We start from the raw sequence: 22,430 nt of genomic DNA, 5'->3' as shown, positions 1-22,430 counted from the left end.
ATTAAGTAAAAGAGTTCTAAAGAATGAAAAGTGTATCATTAGTTACATAGTGTGCTACTAACCTAATACGATATATATGGGGCCAATAAATTCCATATGGGGTGAGATCGAATGCCATGGATCACCGGGGCGTTAACAAACTTAATAAACTCAATAGCAAACAAAGCCGTAGAAAAGAAATAGCATATCAACACTAAGTTGTTGTTCATTTTTGTATTTGGTTTGAATTTGTATTTTGTATTGTTTTGTGACTTTTGTCTATTTGTTGTGATATTGTTTGTCTTCTTGTTATAAAACAAAAATTAGTTTTCTTATAGTGGGTGTATATTCGGCTGATAAATAGTAAATTGTATGAAGCAGTACGATCTTTATGAACGTTCTGTTGCAACTACATGCATTTTAATCTAAAATAATAATTTTTTAACGACAATACACTCTGTATTATTTACTATTAAGTTTAGAAAACCTACGTAAAAACCATTATCTAGAAATAATGCGAAAGAAAGGAAAATTTAATTTAGCAATACATACTTTCGGTATAATTGAGTTTAGCCTACTGTAAGCGGATATGTAATTTTTCGGATCAGCAATTATAAGATCTACAATGAAAATCAGATTTTGAACGATATCAAGTTGTGGGTGTTTGTCTATTATATTACACATAAGTTGACCTCTTATCAATAAAAAAAAGATGTTTGATGATGAATGTTGATGAGAAACGCCATTTGATTTATCACGTGACACTTTAGTGTCTCAAGGGTTAATTGAAGTTATTATTATTTTTTTTATATTTAGTTAAATTCAAATGTCACACTCAGTTTATTATTATAAAGATTAAAGAAAAAAATCAACTTAACTTGTTTTTGTTTCAAGTAAGTCAAACAATGATTATGGATAATTTATTTTTCTAGAACTTAAAACTGAGTTGCATCCTGGTAGTGTTAGCTTTTTGTTCAAGTCTTACTATCGCTCAAAAAAGGACCACCATAACTGGAGATTTAACCAAGAACAAAGATATTGGAACAAGGGTAGATCTTGGGATTTCCCATCAACGCAAAAAATGGAGATTTGACGGATCAGCCTTTGGATCATCAAGAGGTCATAGAGGAGGGAGTTTAGGGATATCACACAAACGTAAAAATTTTGAATTTGGAGGATCAGTTTTCGGAGACAATCGGGGAAATCGAGGTGCGAAAGTAGGCTTCAAATGGAAGTTTGGAAAGAGATCTACAGCATGGGTATATATATATTTTCATTTTATTTATATTTTCTTTTTATCTTTCTAATTCGACTTTAAATAAAGATGGTTTGCTTAACAAGAATTGTTCCCAAACCGCCAAAGATCCAACACATAAAACCTCAAATTTAAAGCGGAATTGCGTCATTTCGGCAAAAGAATAATTTAAAGCAATAAAGTACTTAATTTGTCCAAAATAGTACTGTTTATGACCTTTTGTTTTGCAGTATTTATTTCTACGAATTTGTCGGTTGCTATATTCTCTTTAATTACTAGATACGCTATGGTATAAAAGCAACTCATAGGTAAACACTTTAGATTCACATGTCTCATATTAATGATTGATTTACCTGTACATGTATGCTTACCTAATGTATGTTCAAATAAACCTGTAAGTCACCATATTTGTAATGTGTCATGTAATAACAAGTAAATTAACCTTACAATAACTTCTTTCATTTTTAACTAACATTATAGTCTAATAGTACATGCACTTTTATGTAGATGTTAAACAGAAACACCGCATAGCAATGTAAACAGATAGACTTATATTGCTATACTTATAAGATAACTATGCTAACACTTTTTTTTTAAAATATTTTTCTTAGAACGGTGAACATTTTGAAGTTCGAGTTGTAGTAAACCATTGTGACTTCAATGTTTAAGATATAAATGAAGACAATGTTATCACAGTTGATGAGATTTATGAACTATTTCCTCAAAGAACTGATGCACATAGGTTGTTCAAGGCGCTTGATTCTACATCAGGTTAGTATAGTTCTATAATGATTTTGTAGGAATGGTGTTTCTTAAAATTACTTTATTTTTTAGTCAACATCATTATTAAATTATTTATTTGATATACCATTTCATTTATAGTTTTAAAACCAAACAATTCAATTTATCACATATAGTAAATTATATTCAAACAACTACATGTATATTCAAGGAAAGAGAGTACATGTGTACCAAAATAATATTTTTTTTTACTAGACTTATATATTTTTGTTGTGTCATGTGCTGCCTTATAAGATATTTGTTTTCCGCTACACATCTTGAATATTTTCAATACAAATAATGACATTCCGAGGACAATTTTCATTATCTATACCATTAGAAAGCAACATGGGTACTTTTGTTATTGAGCACTTGCAACCGTTCTAGATTAATACGAGTTTAGATTTTTTTAACATGGCAATTATGACGAGTTTTCTAAAAATAATTCATTTATTGCTACGTTTCATGAAATCTTGTTTACGGTAAAATGGTATGTATGTATTTCATATCAAAATGAAACCAAGTATAACGGTTTTAAGAATATTTCTTCATTTTCAGTTGATGGTAAAGTGACCATTGATGAATTTAAGATGATGGCACCACAAGTTATAAAGAAATGTGGATATAACAAGTATACGTATTAATGATAGTTCTTGTTAAATATATATCATTGAAGCGATAGTGAAAATCATACATGTAAATAATAGATCAATATCTGAATATTTTATTATAAAACAAATGACATATGTCAGACAGGAATTTTACTCTTCTATACATTGCATTCTTAGATTTATTTGTTTATTTGTTTATACGTGTATTAGAATGGATCATTTATTAATAAAATTTCTCCTATATGTGACTACCAGTTATTTATTATCAGCGGTATATATTTTGCTTGTTCTTATTGATATTTTGTTTTACTGTATGTTATATAAAAAAAGGAGATGTGGTATGATTGCCAATGATACAATTGTCCAGTGAATGATGACACAAATGAGACTTACCCATTAATTAACGTAGGCTGTAAAAGGTCCCGATATGCCAATATGAAATAATTGAGATAACTAACGGCCTTAATTATAACAAAACAATTTACGAAAATCATATATGACAAACATGAACCAAAAGCAACGAATGAGCAGCAAGCTTCTAATTTGGGACAGGCACATAAGGAATATTGCAGGATTTCACATGTTTATGAGCGCTCTACACTCCTCTAACTTTACACAGTGGTGTAACAGCACATCATACGACAAAACTTTAAATATCAGTTCAAAAAGGATGCAGTCATCGGATCGATACAAAGCAGAAACATATATCTTACAAATTACAGACCGGGCGTGTCTAGATTGGTAACAATTTTGAATGCAATTTGATGAAGGCGATAATTTGGGACAATTGACAATTGAGTATTTCGTACCACATGTCTTTAAACTAGCTTATCTAAGATATATTTGTATAGATTTGATATCATCATGCGACACGTGTTCATCACAGAAAATGTAAATTACACGTTAGAACCTTTTCTGATTTCGAAGGGATTTTTTTAAATTAGCTTCATCTGGAAAACCATACCCCAACAATTGTACAAGTCTAGGATGTCTTTTTTGTATTATTACAAATTCGGCTGACAGTGACACATTATATTTGACAAGTAGAAGTGTGGCCCTGAATTGCAAAATCTGTGATTAATTTTGTATATATAACAAATCAAGTGAAGATATAATCGAAAATGGAACTGGCCTAAGAAAATTCATTGATGAAAATCACACATACAGTAGTAATTTTATGAAATGTTATTGTCTCTTTGACACATTCCCATCTCCCGTTCTCAATTGTATGTTTATGTGTTCAATAAAAAAGGCAGTGCGATTGTGTCTGGGTCACGGTGATAGTAATATATTGTATATTGATATTTTTGTTCAGCGAACATGTGTGGTTAAACACATAAAATCAAGTTATTTGAATCAATAATTTATTGGTTTATTATAACATTTGATAATTGAATTACATGCAGTCATCCACGTTTAACATACATATACCGACAAAACTAGTAGCAAAGGGTTGTATACTAAACGTTCAACATTCTCAAATAAATATATAGATTCACCATTTTAAACCTTAATTGTAGCTTCTTTTTAAAGTCTGTCGTGCGGTTTTTCACATATAAAAAATCCAATTGAGTGTATACTTTGTTTAAAAGAAAAGATTCGTTTTTCTTTAAATTTGACAACTACAAAATGTCATAAATACTTTGGTTTTTATAATATACTACTTACAACTGAGAGAAATATTCCACGCACGTAAATGTAATCATACATTATTGATAATCAACATGTTGTTATGCATTTTTTATTTGAAATTCCTTGAAATTGTGTATTGAATAAATAAATTATATTATGTTATAAGGTTATATTACACATTGACATCGTAACAATCCTAATGCGGTAAAAAGTGTTATGGAAAGTACGACAATTTCAATTTAGATTATAGTTTTTTTTTATTGTTTTAACTAAATCATTTGTATAAACGAAAAATTTGACCGCAAGTGTTTAATACCAACACACACAACAAGGAAGAATTTTTTTATAACAAAACTATATAAGTAGACATATTTGAGGGGAAATGTATACGGTATACTAATCCCAAAGTTGAAAAGGCACGCCAACATGGTAGGTATTTAAATTTTCTTCATGATTTTAAATTTTTTACCGGACGACGATTCAGCAAAATCATAACAGAAATTTGTAAAAACGACTACATATAGCTTTCAGCATATCACACTTTGCCTGGACAGAAGCCAATTGCATATGTACATGCGTCGGTATGGAACTAGTCTACAGTTGGCAACGACTTTTTTTATTCAAGCTTGAATAACAGGAGTCAATACTATAGAAGAGTTATTTACCTTTAATCTTTATCTCCCTTAGTGATTGTGGATAGAATTTATGTAGTGTTTATGTGTGTGTTGTTGTGCAACTGCTGTTTCAACTGTAGATGATGTTGCCTGGTGTTATTCGTTTTTTAGTTTTTAGTTTCGTTATACTTCTGAGTGTCTACTGACTTTTTTTATTTCGGTATCAATATTTTTTCGATTTGACAAAATCTGACATAAATTTACGTACTCAGCAACGAAAAATGTATAATTGCTGATGTATGTGTTTATGAAAGTTATGTAGTCATACAAACAAATGTGGTTGAAATATTGAGTATTTTACCTGATTTCAAAAATAACGTATTTGTTTGCATAATTTTCTCACTAACAATATCATGATTACAATTCAAAGACATTAACTCGTTGGCACTTGTTGAACTACAGCAAATGCTTGATAAATTACTAATTTTTGTTAATACTTTTTATGGTAATATGTGGTCATAACACGTGAAAACTTGATAATAATGAAATGAATTGATATTGTTATACCATTTTAAAATTGTTAGTAATACATGTAGAAGTTACTGTAGTTCGTTTTAAACGGAATAAACATCGAAGTGTATTTTTCTTCTCGGTAGAATATCTTAAGTTAATTTTTTTTTCTGAATATAAAATCGTGTTATTTTCTTGTGATTATAGCTCTCTGTACAAGTACTTTGTTGCTCAAAAACATAAACCAATCTTTAAAGGAGAGTTGACGCGGACTGAAGATAGCGGAACAAGAGCAGATCTTAGCCTTTATCATCGCCATAGGAACTGGGAGTTCAACGCAGAAGGATTTGGTACATAAAAGGACATCGAGGGGGAAGTCTTGATGTATCATACAACGTAAAAACCTTCAATTAGGTTTATCAGTGTTTGGAGACAACCGGGTTGAACGAGGTGTGCTTGCGGGGTTTAATTGAATTTTGGAAGAAAGAAAACACCCACTCCTCCGCTATTTTAATGTTATGTTTCTAGTAATTTACTTGAAACTAAAAAGACACATAACAAAGATGTTTTGACTGTCAATATGTATGCTTCATTCTAAGATGTGTGTTTATAGGTCAATCAATTCTCTACATTAATAATATGATTATTATGAAGACTGAAGGGGCACAATTCTGTTTTTAATGGATGTTTTTTATCATGTATTGTGCTTTCAAAAATCGGAGTTAAGATGAGTACAAATATATTCAAATGATTTTCGTTTGCAATACTATGATAACAAAGAAAATTGCCAAAGCTATCACATTTTTCCACAATTGTTTGCATGCGTATGTAAAGATATGTTAAAAAAAAAGAACTGACAAAAATACAGTGAATATAAAATCGACTTTGAAAACTTAAAAATGCCCTAACAATGAATAGAATACCAGAGCCGTATTTGGCAAAATCTTAAGGAATTTCGTTCCTCGATGCATTCGACTTCGTACTCTTTTGTGCCTTTTTAACTTTTTCTATTTTAGCGTCACTGATGAGTTTGATTTTCTCGTTTGAATTATTTCATATTTGGTCACATTGAACCCTTAATGGATAACTATACAGTACGTGCTTGCTTATTGTTGAAACCAGTACAATGTTCACACTATGCACACTTCATTGACAGGGATGTGCTCTTTTCACATCAACTGCTCAAAATTTTTTAAAAAGAACGAATATAATTGACGCTAAATACGTCTTATGAGCACCCTTACGATTGATGATTGATTGTTGGTTCCGTAACCTCGAGAGGTAAATATTTCATGCATGTTCGGGACGAGAACAAATAAACAATGAATATGTGATGTAGGTTTTTTAATAGAGCACGTCCGAGCGGAAAGTCAGGAACATTAAGACTGGTACTAACAAATAAAGGTATATTGGAAACGGAACCTTTACGAGTTGATTCAAGGCTTTTTGACGTGCAAGAAGCGTGACATTCTTTCGACACGAGTCATCGGATTCAACATCACCATGCTGACCGTTAGTGACTGCGTACTTGTATATCCCGAAAAGCTAAACGTATGTCTAACTTAAGAAATAACTTTCCAGCCGATTCGAGGAAAACAAAAAATGACCATAGTTAGGTTCTCCAGTCACCTATAACGAAATGGTTGAACAATGTCACGTGATATTTTTAAGGCGTGTTGCACCATTTCGGTTTTTAGCCAACTGTATGAATGTAACCGTATGATTACATATGGTTGTCACAATAGCATTCATGTTAGTGAGCTCCACATATCTTCATATAGAAAGCTATCATTTTATTATCACATGTCAGATGTAGGCCTGTTCTTTACATCTGAAGGTCTACTATGTGTAAGGCTATCAAACTAACAAAAGACAGCCTTAAAAATATCGATGCATATCGGCCCATAGTATCAGTTTTACAGCTTTTTTGTCAAGTCTTACACAAGAGATCTCAATTTGAACAAATTAAATATATAAGCAATCAATGCTCCTTCCTAGATGTACATATACAAAAAAATGTATTCCAATTTTTCACGGAAACTCGACAAAAGTGACGATATTTCGTTTCTTTTGTAATGTTTATCCATTTTGATGGTGATGTTTCTCTGGTGACATCTTACCATTCTTACGGTGTTTATTAATCTAAGCCCATGTCTATTTTTGACAATTTGAATTTTAAGGCATATTAATGTATTACTGGTAAAATATCAAGTCAAATATTAAATAGAACTAATTATTCAAAAAGATTACTTTTTGTTTTCATAAATAAAATGATTCTGTTTGGATTTTTAGCTTTACCCGTGGTAACGTATTACTCTCAGTTCTGTTCTCATCAATATGATGAGTAAAGCCCTTCTCATTTATTTTTTTTTTTTTTTTTTTGTGAAGTGTTTTTTTTTTTTGTGTAGTGTTTTTCACCACTATCCTGTGTAATTGGAGACCTGGTTACCCGTAAAAAGTTGAAAAACGACAATTTATGTATGTGTATGGACCTTGTTTTAAGCTTGTAATTCATTATTTGTTTTTGCTGCTTCAGTACGGGTAGAGACTTATTACTATAAATAACGGACTGGGACATGTCGGAAATGAATAATCCGACTTTTTTATGGTAGGTAGTATGGTCATTAATCAACAGATCCAGGTGTGAACGGTAATATAATTGTCCTTTCATCTCAATCCGTGCTACTAGATTATTACGCTTCACTGATTTCAGAATCAGGTTACCTGTGATTTAAACCTCTCAGTCACTTTATTGATTAGTTCTACATTGTATTTGACATAAAATAATTTTACAGGTGAAGTACTGGAGACAACTTTGTTTTAATAAAAATAGCCTATTTTTTTAATTATGGCTTTTTATATTTCAAATGCTGTTTATATTCCTCAAAATATTATTTTCTATGTTCCCTTGTTTTTTTTTGTTATGTATCTTTTTCGTATTTGTTGGCATACAGTTTTTAAAATATTTTCTTTTTTATTTCTGGAAGGTTATTTTTGTTTTACTGATTTATCTTCCACGTAAACCCATTGATTAGCAGAATGATGGGCAAAGTGCTGCTGCATACGTTTTAGTTTGAAAACACTGCATTTGTATTTAATTTTCAGTCTGCGTTGGGTCAGTTCTGAAATAATTACAGTGAGCAATACTTGTATACTAGTAGTTTGGGGATTCTTTATAATTGTGAATTTACTTTTTACTGTAAACAAATATTGTCCGAACGTTTGTGATATATAACTAAAGTAGTACGCAAATAATAACACTAGAAGAAGATAACGATTCTGGGGAATTAGGTTTATTTTGATCTTTCTGTGTTTGTTAAATATGCATGAAATAATTGCCACTGACATGAATGAACATTAAAACTAGACAATGCTAGAAGCATTCAATCGTTTGTTGACCAGTTAATTAAATATTTACTATGATTTGTAGTCTAAAGAAATGCAATTAGTCCTATTTAAATAATTTTATGGTGCTGCATTGACTCTTAATTGCATAATATTTATTTACGCACAATGCATGTTAACTTGTATGTTGTATTTTTGACACCAATCTAAAAAAGATATTTGCCGTGAAAAGACAATTCCATGATACACATATCAGTGATCAACAGCATGTGGTTGAACTTTGAACTTGACTTCACTCACAATACAATGTTGAATGCTAAAAATAGCTGGGATTAATTTTGTCAAATGCACGTGATTTTCATACGGCGGGAAATATCGTAACAGTTAACACAGGTGACCTTACTGACAGACCGTGGGAAAATCTATTCATGATTTAATTTGTGCGTTAGTTTTGAGGCTCTTGATCGAGATCCATTAATAATTGATTTACCAGAACAGAAAATTTAATCCTTGTAATTATAAACAAAACAAGCTTTAGTCTTCTTTAACTATTTTATTTATTATATTTATCAGTCAACACCCAGATTCCTATTTAAATAATTTATTCGGACACCTCCTTTAAAGTTCGGGAATTATACAATTTAAACTGCCGACATCGATTTACAGAATCTTACTGACTGCACGAGCTTTAGAGAATGGCTAGAAATACGACGCAAAAGTAAAGACGGCTGATCATGAATAGTGTAAAACTTTGATCTTCGTGTATTGATTGACACAATTCGTAAAATATGTTTATAAAAAACACCATTTTCATTAAAATTTCAAACATGGAAATAGAAAGGCAATATCTTTGTTATAATACAACGACTGTCAACAAATCTGTTAATTCCATTATATGTAAATTTATTAACAAACCAAGTTTAAAATAATGCTGGGTCATAGAATATTGACGTGCATATGAAAAGTTTTTTTTTATATAAAAACTAGGAATCGAAAGATGATCATGGCGTTATAAATATTGTAAAAAAAAACAATTGTTTCAAAGAGATTAACGGGAAATATATGTCAAAATAGAAAGCACGGATGATCTGGCTGACCAAATTGTTTTACTTGCGAGAAATGATTGACAGGTATGAATAGACGTAGAGGCTCCGATGGAGAACGTGGTATCGAAAGGAAAATAACATTTTATTCACAATGCCTATATTCAATTTGTTTATATACTTTATAAATATGATATGTTGGCCTTATACTTAAAATTGTGTTTCTATTATTACATAAAGGAACAGGACGTTAAAAGGGGGAAATATTGTAACCATCAACGAAAACTCGTATAATTTACGGGATTGATGTCTCAACATTTTGATTAAAACTTTAATTAAAAACAGTCCTGGTTGTTATAATTTAGAATTTTGAATAAAATGAAATATTTACGGTTTACAAATACAAAATACAAATAGTTTATTGGCGAAAACACAATTATTATAATTGGCAACACATTTAACAGTACATTGTTAAAAATCGTCTTTCTTTCATTTTCAAGTTAAAAAAAAGTTGATCCCATATTCATATTAAATTTTTATTTTTATTGTAATTTTTTCTTTGAATACAAAACAATATTTTACATTTATTATCTATCCTCCATAAATACTAAAATATCTTTACAGGTAAAATTTAATTCTTATCAAGCTGGTACAGATTGATTTACGACCTTCCACTGGGATATTATACAGGTTAATATCACAGCTGTCCGACCAGTCTGACATCTAGACGGATTGAGACATCCATAATAATAAGTCTCTACCCGTACTGTATGTAGTATATTTGTTTGGCATTGTTTAGATATATGACAGGTCTTTATTTTTCTCGTTTGAATTATACATATCCTCAGTGATTGATGTAATCTTGCATCCAGTTCATGTTTAGATATGGGCATAGAAAACTCTAGAGGAGAGAACCGAATACAAGATAATATCTATACGTCTCAGAAACCAAAATGTGGACTACTATGCACAATGCAATGCACAAGTGCTCACTGGATATCGCTCTGAGTTGTTGACAACATACCTAGTCTGGAATTAAAAATGACGCATAATAATAAACAATATTGTCATCTGAGATCTATAATCTTATTTTTACCATTGTAATGAAATAGCGGGCACAAATATACAAATCCACTTGCCCTCATTGACCTTTCCCGTGAACATCGCCTCAATAGACGCTAAAGATTTGATCACATGGTAATTTTTGTGTTTTTCTAATGTTGTCTATTGCTCATCAACCCAAAATACATACATGTAGTACCAATATCAAAATCTAAATATGATAACCTATCCACATTTTGGTACTAATGGGTGGGAGAGGGGGGAACATATCAAGGACCTCATCAACCTAAACAGTCAATATGTATTGCCTGATCAAATACAGCCCTTAAACCAACCACTTTGATATTGAAAGAATGAGGATGTATCACATGTACTCCCGACAAAGGTATCAACCAATGAGGTTATACCAATATCCTCAGTGACTGATAAAATCTTGCATCCAGTTCATGTTTAGTTATGGGCATAGAAAACTCTTTTGTCCATACAGCATATTTGCATTTCAATCTCAAATAACACCACTAGCAAGGCTTTCTCTTAAGGAATATTCTTCCCAAAACTCAAAACAAAAATGTCTTCAACACTTTATTAAATATTATTCTTTTATTTCTTTACAATGCTACTAACAATTTCATGATACGTGTACACAGTTCTTTATAAATAGTTTTACAATTCAATAAGTTCTCATGAATTCGACCACATACAAACTTATAAAGTCCCGTTATTACAATGAACTCCTATCAAAATGAACATTATTTGAATCACATCTTCAGCATGATGAAAGCTTGTTGTAAGCAAAGGGACTTCACCTCCAAGTGTCAACTATGCTGGCTTGTCGCTTACTTTACTATTATTGGATCAAACTTACTCTTTACTTCCCAATCAGGAACATTGACAATTGTATTTCCACTTGATTCTTCTCAACTCTGCTGGAAATATATTAACCAATAACAATTTGTTTATTTGTACTTGTACAGCATTAGTCACACTTCGAAAAGGAAAAATCCCTTCGCCTACAATCCACGTGGAAAACCACTACGGAATCATTGTCCCTTGAACTGTAGACAAAGACATTTACATTAAAAAATTTCACCATATATAAAATTTTAGTATACATTGATATACAAAATCATTCAACATTATATTTAGTAAATTAAACAAACAAAAATATTGCAACAATTAATCTTCCAAGTCAAACAGATTTTTGTGACGTCTTTCAACACATCAACGAAATTATATACAAATCCTATAATAAACATCTCAAAATTAGGGACAAATTTTTAGAATTGCTTTTAAATACGTTCAGTTAAACATAAAGCTGTTCCGTCACAGTTTTTTTTTTAATTCAAGTATCGTACCATACTGGCATCTTCTGCTTTTCTCTTTAATTCAGAAACACATAATTTAGTGTTATGTCTATATTTACACCATTTCTTTTTTTTATTATTATATTTTCTGAAATCAAATCATTACTTAAACATGGAATTTGTACTCACCAGATTCTGATCAGAAAAATCCTGTCCTTTAAGGTTGATCGCACGCATTGACATGAATTATTGTGCAATGTCATATTGCTTCTCCTTCATTCATCGGCTTGTCAGTAACACCCATGATCTGAAAACATAAACATTCTATTCATATTATATGTACATTGAAACAGACCGATGAACGCGGACCTCGACCAAGACACCTTATAATTCGATACACATCACTCCAGCCAAAAAAACTAATACCAAGTGACATGTAATTTCACACTAAATGCTTTCACTTTCTCAATCTTACTATTCTTTTCTCAAAGTCTTATTATACATAAAATATTTTAACAAAGTCCAATTATACATAAAGTATTTTAACGCGATAGCTCTTTGAGCGGCGTTTAACCGACGCACGGCATACCAAATATCTGACCACCTGGGTTAATAATAACTACCCATGGCAAGGTCTAAATCCCAAAACATTTCACCACCAAGGTCAAAAATGACCACCTAGGTCTATTAAGAAGCCACCAAGGCGAATATAAATGACCACCAAGGTCTTAAAGCCACCAAGGCTAGTATTTTCTATTTAATGTTGCCACCAAGGCAAATGTATCCAAAAAAAAATTACCACCTAGGTCTATTGCCACCAAGGCAAATATAAATGACCACCTAGGTCTATTGCCACCAAGGCATATATGAATGACCACCGAGATCTTAAAATCACCAAGGCTTTATTGCCACCAAGGCAAATGTAAGTAAAAGTTAAAGAATATAATTACTTTGCCGACAACACGTGGAGCACGACCATTCCACAGCTCTTGGATATTGAAAGAAGGAGGATGTATAACATGTACTTCCGCCAAAGATATCAACCAATGAGGTTATGAGTCATTTATTTTTAATTTCGGGTTAAAGTATAGCTAGCTTAGTAGTACGGGTTTTGCTAAATCGTTGAAAGCCTTATGGTGACCCATACTGTTAAATTCAACGTCATTTGGTGTCTAATGAAGATTTGTCTTATTTACAATCATACCTAACCTTCTTATTTTTAAAAAGCAAAACAATATCTAAAAGATAATTGTGTTATTGGCTACATTGTTTACAGTTGTTAATTTAATCAACTTCATGTTATGCTGATTATTAGTTTTTAGTCATTCAAACACTTAGGTATTTTCATTAAAATAAAGTGTTCACGGATAAATATTGCGTACGCGTCTGGTGTATATAGTTATACGACTTGTATTCTTGTTCACTAGTTTGATAAAGTTTCCATTAAGTAAAATTAAGTTTGGAAATATTCACTTGTAATACTTATGATAATATCAAATTTCAAAGACGACATGTTGTACAGGAATATTATATAATATTTATATTACTTAACAAACATCTCTAAATTGGGCTAATGAATAAGATTTACTTTAATTTACTATTATTAGCTTTGTGTTCTTTTAAAATATAAACATCATGAACGTGAGTGCATTTTTGCATTTTTGTTTTTACAAAGTATTATGTGATACAGCTGTGTTTTATGTGTAATGAGTACAGAACGACATGTTATAAGAAATTATGTTATGTACATATTAATTGCCATCATAATGTTTCAAATATAATGCTCTCTCGTGGCTTGCAAATTATAACATTACTGTGAAGAAAATGTCTATTTTGGTCACGTTTCTAGATGTAAAGCTCTGAATGTCAATGTTTGTCTTGTATCCGTGTCCAGAAGATAAGTGTATAGGTACTATCTTATGTTGATAAGTCAAGGATCAGTATAGAAGGCCGTTCTTTGACTTATAATGGTTTAATTTGTACAAATTGTTATTTGGATGGAGAGTTGTCTCATTGGCACTCTTACCACAGCTTCCTAAATATATATAAGAGTTAAAATCAACTCGACATGTAGCCTCTTTAAATAATTAATTCAACGGTTCGTTTAATGTAATGTATCCGGTCTTCTACATATATTTACTACATGTGATTCTGTAATTCACAATCGCCAATTATAGGAGTAGGAAAAGAGTTAAATCCTAAAAACATCACCTGTTTAACATGTTAATATAAACTTAAATATACAAACACTTTGACAATTGAGTAACACTTGTATCATGTTTATATACAATATGTTTGACAAAGTATTTGTTTGAAATGATACTAGCAGTATACCCTTGATGAGCAGACGATGAGTAAATGATAAATCAAATTTGATAGTATACCTTTACAATTATAAATGCAGGTATAATATTGACAAAACATTGAGTATTACTCATTTCCGGTTTATAAATACATCCTTGATCGCACAATTTCAAAAGCATCTCAATTACTCAAAGTACATATCTTTCTTATGTCATTTCGTACGACATATAACTTTTGACTTATCTTGTAATAAAGCTTATCAACACAAAAAATATTTAAGAAAATGTCAAAATGCAAGATTATTGTGTATATAAGGGCTTTCACTTAAATGTTCTTCATATATGTGTCCTTCATCATGTTCATGCATGTTTTAAAGATTTACTTCGCACATTATCGAGCATTTCCGCTTGTTTAAAGTGTGTTTCAACTCTCTTTAATATTTTTTAGTGTTGCTTTCTGCTTTTATCTTTATTTCGTAATGAGCTGTTTTATAATAATTATTTTTTAATATTTATTTATTCAGTTTATTTTACTATACTTGCCGATGTTAAAACAAATCTACACAATTCAATTACTAAATGCACACACACATGGTATCGTCCATGAATTTTCAATGACACAAACGTCCCTTTGACTATAAGTTCATGTATTACGACCAGTTACATAAGTAGTGTTTATCCATAAACGTGACAAAATGAAGGTCAGACGGTATCACCTATAAACAGAAAAGCTGATAGTTTTAAGACTTGAAAGTTCCACTACAGGTATCTATAGTATAAGTTCAGTCGACAGAAAAACTGAGCAATGGTGTATTTTAATATTTTCTGTATTTTATCTTTAACTGGAAGTTCCTATTCACAAGTTATTTCAAAAGGAAAATGTCCAGACGTGAAAGTGGTGTCCGATTTTAAGCTTCCATCGGTAAGTTGTATAGGGCATCGTGTATCATTTATAAGTATTTTTTTATATGCCCATTATTATCTTTTACATCTTTGTTTTTAAGCGAAAACGTTTGTTTATACTGATTAAACAAGGTGTTTTGTATGTTTTTTTTTTCTCTTTATCGTTTATAAGCGCACTGGTCAAGGTGCAAAAATTAAATGATTTGGATCTGACACAAATGTTGAACTCTGACGCAATTTAATGTGACTGTTCAAAGTCATGAGGCTCTTATGTATGTTCCTATGTTTCTTATTGTTTCTATCTAAATATTCTGATAATTTCAGGATAATATGATGTTTGATTTGTCTTAAAAAAGACGTCCACTCTGTCAACATATCAGAAGTTGCTCCTTTTGGAGTTCTTGTTATTTCCTCAGTGCTTTTTATAGCTTGAATTGTTTCTTCTCAATTGAATAATAAGATTTAAACATTAAAATACTACTATTGTCTTCACTCAATAACACCGTTCTTATAATTTATAATAACTTGAACATATTCGTTAATCTCTTCATAGATGTACGTCCGTATGTGAGCATTCGTCGATTTTAACACAGGTTGGATGAAACCGAGGACTTTAAAATTAGTATGTTCTGGTTTTTTTTCGAAAACATTTGTCATTAATAACAGCATCAATGATAACTTCAATTTTTCAATTATATGTTAGTGTAGATTTGAAGGATTAGAAACTGGGAATAATTTAGTTTTTCACTTTGGCTGTTTCAACCCTCAATAAAAGACTTTAATATAGTTAATAATCACTGGACAGGTATGTTTGTATCAGTAATCTCCAATAATATGTTTTAAGCTTTGAGTCACACAGATTATTCTTATTATGTCACACATTGATGAAGCCTATTATTTCAAGTACGTTTCTGCATCTGCATAACGAATAGTCTCTCTTAATCCAGATATACCCTTCCAAACTGACTTTGGTTACAAATACATCATGTTATTATGGATTTGTTTCTTATCTTTACGATATAATTTTTTATCGATTATGATATCTATCTATATTATATAGTATCTTGGAGACTGGTACGAGATATACAAGTTTAAAGCTGATTTTGAAAATGGTCAAAGTTGTATCCATGCCAATTACCAAAAGAAGGCAAATGGTCATATACAAGTATATAATAGAGGACAAACAGAGTAAGTCCAACCTTATATTATAACAAATGCCATAATAAAAATACCGAACTAATTTTGACATTTTTGCTTATTATCTCTGTATTTTTGTGTTTCAAAGAACAGTCATTTTCCGAAGACAATTGTGTGTTGAACCTTGTTTGTATACCTAGCTAACAATATTTTAAAACAAGCACCTAAAAGTTTGTAAACATACATGACAGACATGATAGATATGCAAAACAACTAAACAAAGTCGTAAAATATAACAAACAATTAAATCTAGTATGGTATAGTAGAACATACTTACCTATACAATCTCATGTTCAAAGTAGGTGAAATATAAATACATGTATGCACAATGACGCAATAAACAAATGAATACATCCTCTCCGAACCAACCAACGTCCGAATTGACTTAATTTGAAATTTTAAAAGGAGGATAAACAAATACAAAGTTACCAACACGTGTTACTCGAACAAAAGGGACATAATTAAAGACAAACAAAGGAAAACTGCACAATTAAATGAAAAACGTTATTGATTGTTGGTGTTAAGAGCAATTTTTCAACACCCTTTTTTGTTCAGTCATAACTATCAGCTTTTATTGGTACATGAATACAATGTGGCCAAAAAAGAACCTATTAATTTTGTGCAGGAACACTAACCATCCTGTGCAATTGAGATTGGAATTAAACACAACTGGGTTTTTTTCACAAATCATAATGGATTGCAGTATTTCATTCTTTTTGTTTGCAATACACAAGTATGGTGATTCTTTTATAAAAATCAGCTATATACAGATAAATATGTAAATGATATAATTCTTTGACGTTCCCTGTTTTAAACCAAATACACACTCGGTTTTTATACAAAAAATAACAGAAAGTCAGTTTGATAACAGAACAAAAGGCCTACATAAAATAAAATATTGCATAACAAAATTGCAATGAGATGAGATACCTCATTTACCAAAAACAAATTTGCGCAGAAAGGGAACCACTGTTTCATTGTTAACAGCGAGCATTTGCATTTTCTGTTTTCTTTTCAGAGATGGAAAAATAACAACTGCGATTGGTGACGGATACAACCCAGTCCCAGAAGAACCAGCAAAGCTTGCCATTAAGTTTTCTCCAGGTAAATAGTCAGCTTTATTTTTCGAGGATTTAAAAAAATAAGATATAAGAGTAAAGTTCCATTGTGTAAACATACATTCTAGATATACAACACAACTAAATTGAAAAATCTAAAATAACAAATAATTAAATCTAGTTTATTGAAGAAGAACTTGAAAACTTTGGTTTTAGAGAACGTAACTCGTACGTTGAAGGGCATTTTTAGTCAGTGTTAAACGATCTTTTAAAAACAAGATGAAATATTACACGAGATCTTCGGCAACTCAATTTCTAACGAGTGTCAATCAGCTTTACGGGTGCTATATATTGACTTATACCGCACACCTAGTTTAACTCAATTACTTTATAAGAAGCATGATTTTTTTTTGCCTATTGAATTTGATGAACTGTTGTTAGTATTTTCTTTTGTTTATTGGCATTATTTTTCTATTTTAAGGCAACATAAGTTTTTCTTTGTTTTCTATTTAGCTTTGTATTTTACATTTTCACATTTTGTTTACCAGTAGACCTTGAGTTGAACTTATTTGAGACATAAACACATGATGAAATAAGAATGTTCTCTCGATTCCTGTCCTTTAACATTTTCTAACAGTGTTGGTTTCTATTATTACAGTTGCTCCTTACGGTAAATACTGGGTACTGGATACCGACTACACATCATACTCCTTGGTTTACTCATGCACAGATTTATTTTCTGTTACGCATGTCGAGTTCGCCTGGATACTGTCTAGACAAAGAACACTGGATGCAGCCATATCATCTCGACTTTTTAATATTATGAAATCTTATAATATTGAAACTAGCAACTTCTCGTCTGAAAACCAAACAGACTGCAAAAATTAATTAACATTAATGCAACGTATATTTGAAAAATTGTCAGTTTATACCATGGCGTTGTCAGTTTGTTTTCGATCTATGAGTTTACTGTCCCTCTGGTATCTTTCGTCCTTCTTTTATAGTAGAATTATTCTTTTTTTTTTTTCAATGATTGATTGACATTAACTATAAAGGTTTATCTAAACAAATGTATATTATGTTTCTCACGTTTAAATAATCGTGACATACTTGGTGAATTATATTTAAAGAAACACGTAATGATCAAATATATAAAATAAATGTAAAAACAAACTATAATAATAACTGGTATTTTGTTTGTATTTTCTTTCTATTAACTGTCATTAAGTAGGATGAGTTTACTTATGTGTAGCTGAGTGGTTGTTTAAGAATGTCACCATGAGAAAAAGGTTTGTTCTCACAAAACCTGTTTAACCCGCCGCATTTTTTGCGCGTGTTTCAAGTCAGGAATTTCCGTGTTCCTTCATTTGTTTCCATGTTTATTGTGACGTCCGTATTTCTCTCAACTTGTATACATTACTGTTTAGGAACCAACTGAAGCCCGCCTCCGGATGTGAGATTTTCGCGGGTTATTTTCGAAGGGTGTTTATTTTCGCTTATTTTATCGGATAAGGGCAAATCGCGATATTAAAGTTCGCGAAAAAAGTGTGTATTGGTTAGGTACTTTCTAATAGCTAACTTGTTTTGTAAACTATATATTTTTTCCGTTCGTGGGAACAATAATGGTTAATGTTAATTTAAACAACATAAATGCAAAAGGCCATAGTTCACTGGCTGTTAGGTGTTAATTAGTTAATTGGTTACATAATAAGGGTCTCACTAATCAGCGAAAAGAAGCGTAAAGAAGCGACAAGAAGCATGCAGTCAGTTTATTATATATTAGACAAAGAAAGTGTAAAAAAAAATATAAGATGAATATATAAATGTTCTAATTAATATCATAATATGACCGGAAAACGTTATATTTGCTGTATTACACATATGATACATAAATGACGTTTTTTATGTAGCAATTAGATCTAGGTTTCAAAAATGTGTGATGCTTTATAACTTTAGATATTGACTCTATAAATTGATATTCCCTTTCTTGTCGCTAAATTTGTTTTCTTGTCGCTAAAAAGTCTTCTTGTCGCTTCTTGTCGCTAAATAATTCTTCTTGTCGCTTTTTGTCGCTTCTTGTCGCTACAATTGTTCTTGTCGCTAATTAGTGAGACCGCATAATAAAAGAATTAAAATTATATGAGTGTAAGGTACTTTGTCAGGTATTCAATCCTTATTAATTAGTTTTATAAGAGTTGCAAGTCAATAAATTCGACGGTTCGTTTACTGTGATGTATTCGGTCTTGTACACACATTAACTACATCGCATATGATTCTTTAATACACAATCGCCAGAAGTAGGGGAGGGAAACAGTTAAATTCTGTGAAAATCACCTTCGCCCCAAAAGGTTTGTTCTCACAAAACATGTTTAACCCCGCCACATTTTTGCGCGTGTTCCAAGTCGGGAATATTTGGCCTGTGTAAGTGTTTTCCTTTTTTTTCACTTTTTGTTCATTCATTTGTTTCCAAGTTTATTGTGACGTCTATTTTTTCCGCCAAACATGTACACATTACTGTTTAGGGGCCAACTAAAGCCCGTCTCCGGATGTGAGATTTTTTCGCTGTGTTAAAGATCCATTGATGGTTTGTGCCGCTTTCTGTTCTTTGTTCGGTTGACACATTCACCGTTTCTATTCTAATTTGATTTGTTCTAATTGCTTTCGATTTTTGTCTTCGTTCAAAGACATGAATCGAAGGTAGAGAATACTACCAGAAACCCCCTTTGATCCGGCATTAAACTAGAGTAACACAAAAAACTACAAGCAAGTGAAAAAGAGTTTTCTACGTGTCCAATTATCATATATTGATGGTTTTACAAAAAACGGTCGTTCCCAACTGAATCTCTAAAAAAAACTAAAATTAAGACAAAATGTAAAACAAATTGTAGGTCTTCTACGAATAAAAAAAGAAATATTTTCAAAAAGAACGAGAAATATTATTTTTACGACAAAAGACATGCTTTCACTTTTCCTTTTGTTAACTTTCAATACTTCAGCAGAAAAGCAACGTCTGCTGTATGATTTGGTATACCATTATGGAAAACATATGTCAGGTACATCACAATGAAATGAGTGGCCGAATGTATACACGACTGTTTCCATATGTATCTACATGGTCAACTTATATGTCTGAGTTTGTGATGAAGTTTAAGTTTCTCTGTCTTTGAATTACTGTATAGTGTTTTAAGACAGCTATTTGTCATGCAGTTTATTTTTTACTTGATACAATTTTTAAACATATTTATAGAGTAACACAACGGGTGTTAAATATTTAAAAAGATAGGTGTGTCCTTCCAAAGCATTTGAGATCATAACAGCTTCCTAATTCTAATCTTTTCATTTCTGTGAACTATCATTCAAGCAACACCTGGGTAGGGTGTATTTATCTACCTGTTGATACAATATACAAGAGTTTACAATTTCTTTTCTGTTTTTCTTGATAGACTGTTGCTAACTCATAGGAAGTTTTTAATCCAAGTGTTTCAAATGGTTAAGTTGAATTTATTGCTTTGAAAATATCATGACCGCCATCTCGAGCTAGTTCATCGTAAATGCATATCTAATTTTAGTGTCTGATGCATGATTTGTTTGTGTTATTAATTGTTTTTGGCTTTTAACTAGCTTTCAGTAACTGCGAGTACACCCGAATCGTACTTTCGTGTTAATTTGACCTATTGCCGAAATTTGTAAAAAGTAAACTCCGAGGAAAATTTCAAAAAAAAGTCCCTAATCAAATTAAAAATCAAAAGCTCAAACACATTAAACGAATGGATAACAACTGTCATATTCCTGACTTGGTACAGGCATTTTCTTATGTAGAAAATGGTGGATTGGACATGGTTTTATAGCTAGTTAAACCTTTCACTTGTATGACAGTCGCATCAAATTCCATTATATTGACAACTAAACATTACCAAAACAAACAGATATAATAGGCAAAAATGTCAAAAATACAGCAGGGAACATTGTACTTCTGTAATTCAATAGATATAAGAAGATATGGTATGAGTTCCAATGAGACAACTTTCCATCTACATCATAATTTATAAAAAGTAAACCATTATAGGTCAATGTTAGGTCTTCAACAAGGAGCCTTGGCTCACACCGAACAGCAAGCTATTAGGGGCCTCAAAAATGACTAGTGTAAAACCATACAAACGGGATAATTAATGGTCTGATCTATATAACAAAACAAGAAACGAGAAACATTAATAAACCACATCAACAAAAGACAACTATTGAGCATCAGATTCCTGACTTAGGACAGGTGCAAACAAATACAGCGGGTTAAAACGTTTTAATAGGTACAATAGTGTAACATTTCACACTTTAAAATATCAATTGAAATGATTTAACTCAATCAAAAGACATATAAACACAAGTGAACATACACTGAACGAATAAACATGATTGATGATACAATGTAAATACAAAATCGATAAAATAAGGGTGAAAAAAAAAGGTAACAATAGTATTTCGCTGTGAGATATTAAACAATTTCGAAAAACAACATTAACCTTGAAAAAAGCCACCAAATACAAAATAATACACCGGTAAATGAAAATAATTTTGTTATAAGGTATACCGTTTAAATGGAGAGATATTTTTTTTATGAAATAGATGTTTACTTATTTTGGTTTATATCTCGTCTCAATGTTTCTAGTATGTAACATCTTTGTATTTGGCTACACGACAAATATTTGATTCTGTTCTCCCTTTGAATGATAAACAACACATGTATTACATAGTTTTTTTTTAATCTATACTAATAAGATAAACATTATTATATTTAAATTTACCTGTCCTAAGTCAAGAGCTTGTTTCTCAGTGGTTG

General features: G+C 31.1%; 1 protein-coding gene and 1 long non-coding RNA gene across 3 annotated transcripts; both read left to right on the top strand.

Annotated features, from left to right (window-relative positions):
- The first annotated feature begins 938 nt into the window (after positions 1–938).
- Positions 939–2,762, top strand: LOC127705856 (uncharacterized). Its single transcript, XR_007984071.1, has 3 exons — positions 939–1,238; positions 1,846–2,005; positions 2,573–2,762. It is a non-coding gene; the product is annotated as an uncharacterized LOC127705856 (long non-coding RNA).
- A 12,480-nt stretch (positions 2,763–15,242) lies between these two features.
- On the top strand, positions 15,243–18,785 carry LOC127704894 (apolipoprotein D-like). 2 transcript variants are annotated; one of them, XM_052209130.1, is made up of 4 exons: positions 15,243–15,360; positions 16,402–16,529; positions 17,557–17,642; positions 18,255–18,785. In XM_052209130.1, exons 1-4 carry the CDS (start codon positions 15,244–15,246, stop codon positions 18,482–18,484), a joined length of 561 nt encoding a protein of 186 aa, XP_052065090.1. In that variant the 5' UTR covers position 15,243; the 3' UTR covers positions 18,485–18,785. The 2 variants fall into 2 exon arrangements, with proteins under 2 accessions (XP_052065090.1, XP_052065091.1); XM_052209131.1 differs by lacking the exon at positions 15,243–15,360 and adding an exon at positions 15,898–15,963.
- Positions 18,786–22,430: the final 3,645 nt, after the last annotated feature.

This window comes from Mytilus californianus, unplaced genomic scaffold (genome assembly GCF_021869535.1).
Source record: "Mytilus californianus isolate M0D057914Y unplaced genomic scaffold, xbMytCali1.0.p SCAF_6, whole genome shotgun sequence".
Taxonomy (NCBI): Eukaryota; Metazoa; Mollusca; class Bivalvia; order Mytilida; family Mytilidae; genus Mytilus; species Mytilus californianus.
The sequence above is the reverse complement of the archived record's forward strand: the minus strand, read 5'-3'. Positions and strand labels throughout refer to the sequence as shown.

Bases quoted from the DNA above. Each gene is read 5' to 3' on its own strand.
- LOC127704894 (XM_052209130.1), top strand. From the start codon at position 15,244: ATGGTGTATTTTAATATTTTCTGTATTTTATCTTTAACTGGAAGTTCC. The intron at 15,361-16,401 runs GTAAGTTGTATA...TATATTATATAG, and splicing joins CCGATTTTAAGCTTCCATCG to TATCTTGGAGACTGGTACGA. The intron at 17,643-18,254 runs GTAAATAGTCAG...CTATTATTACAG, and splicing joins TGCCATTAAGTTTTCTCCAG to TTGCTCCTTACGGTAAATAC.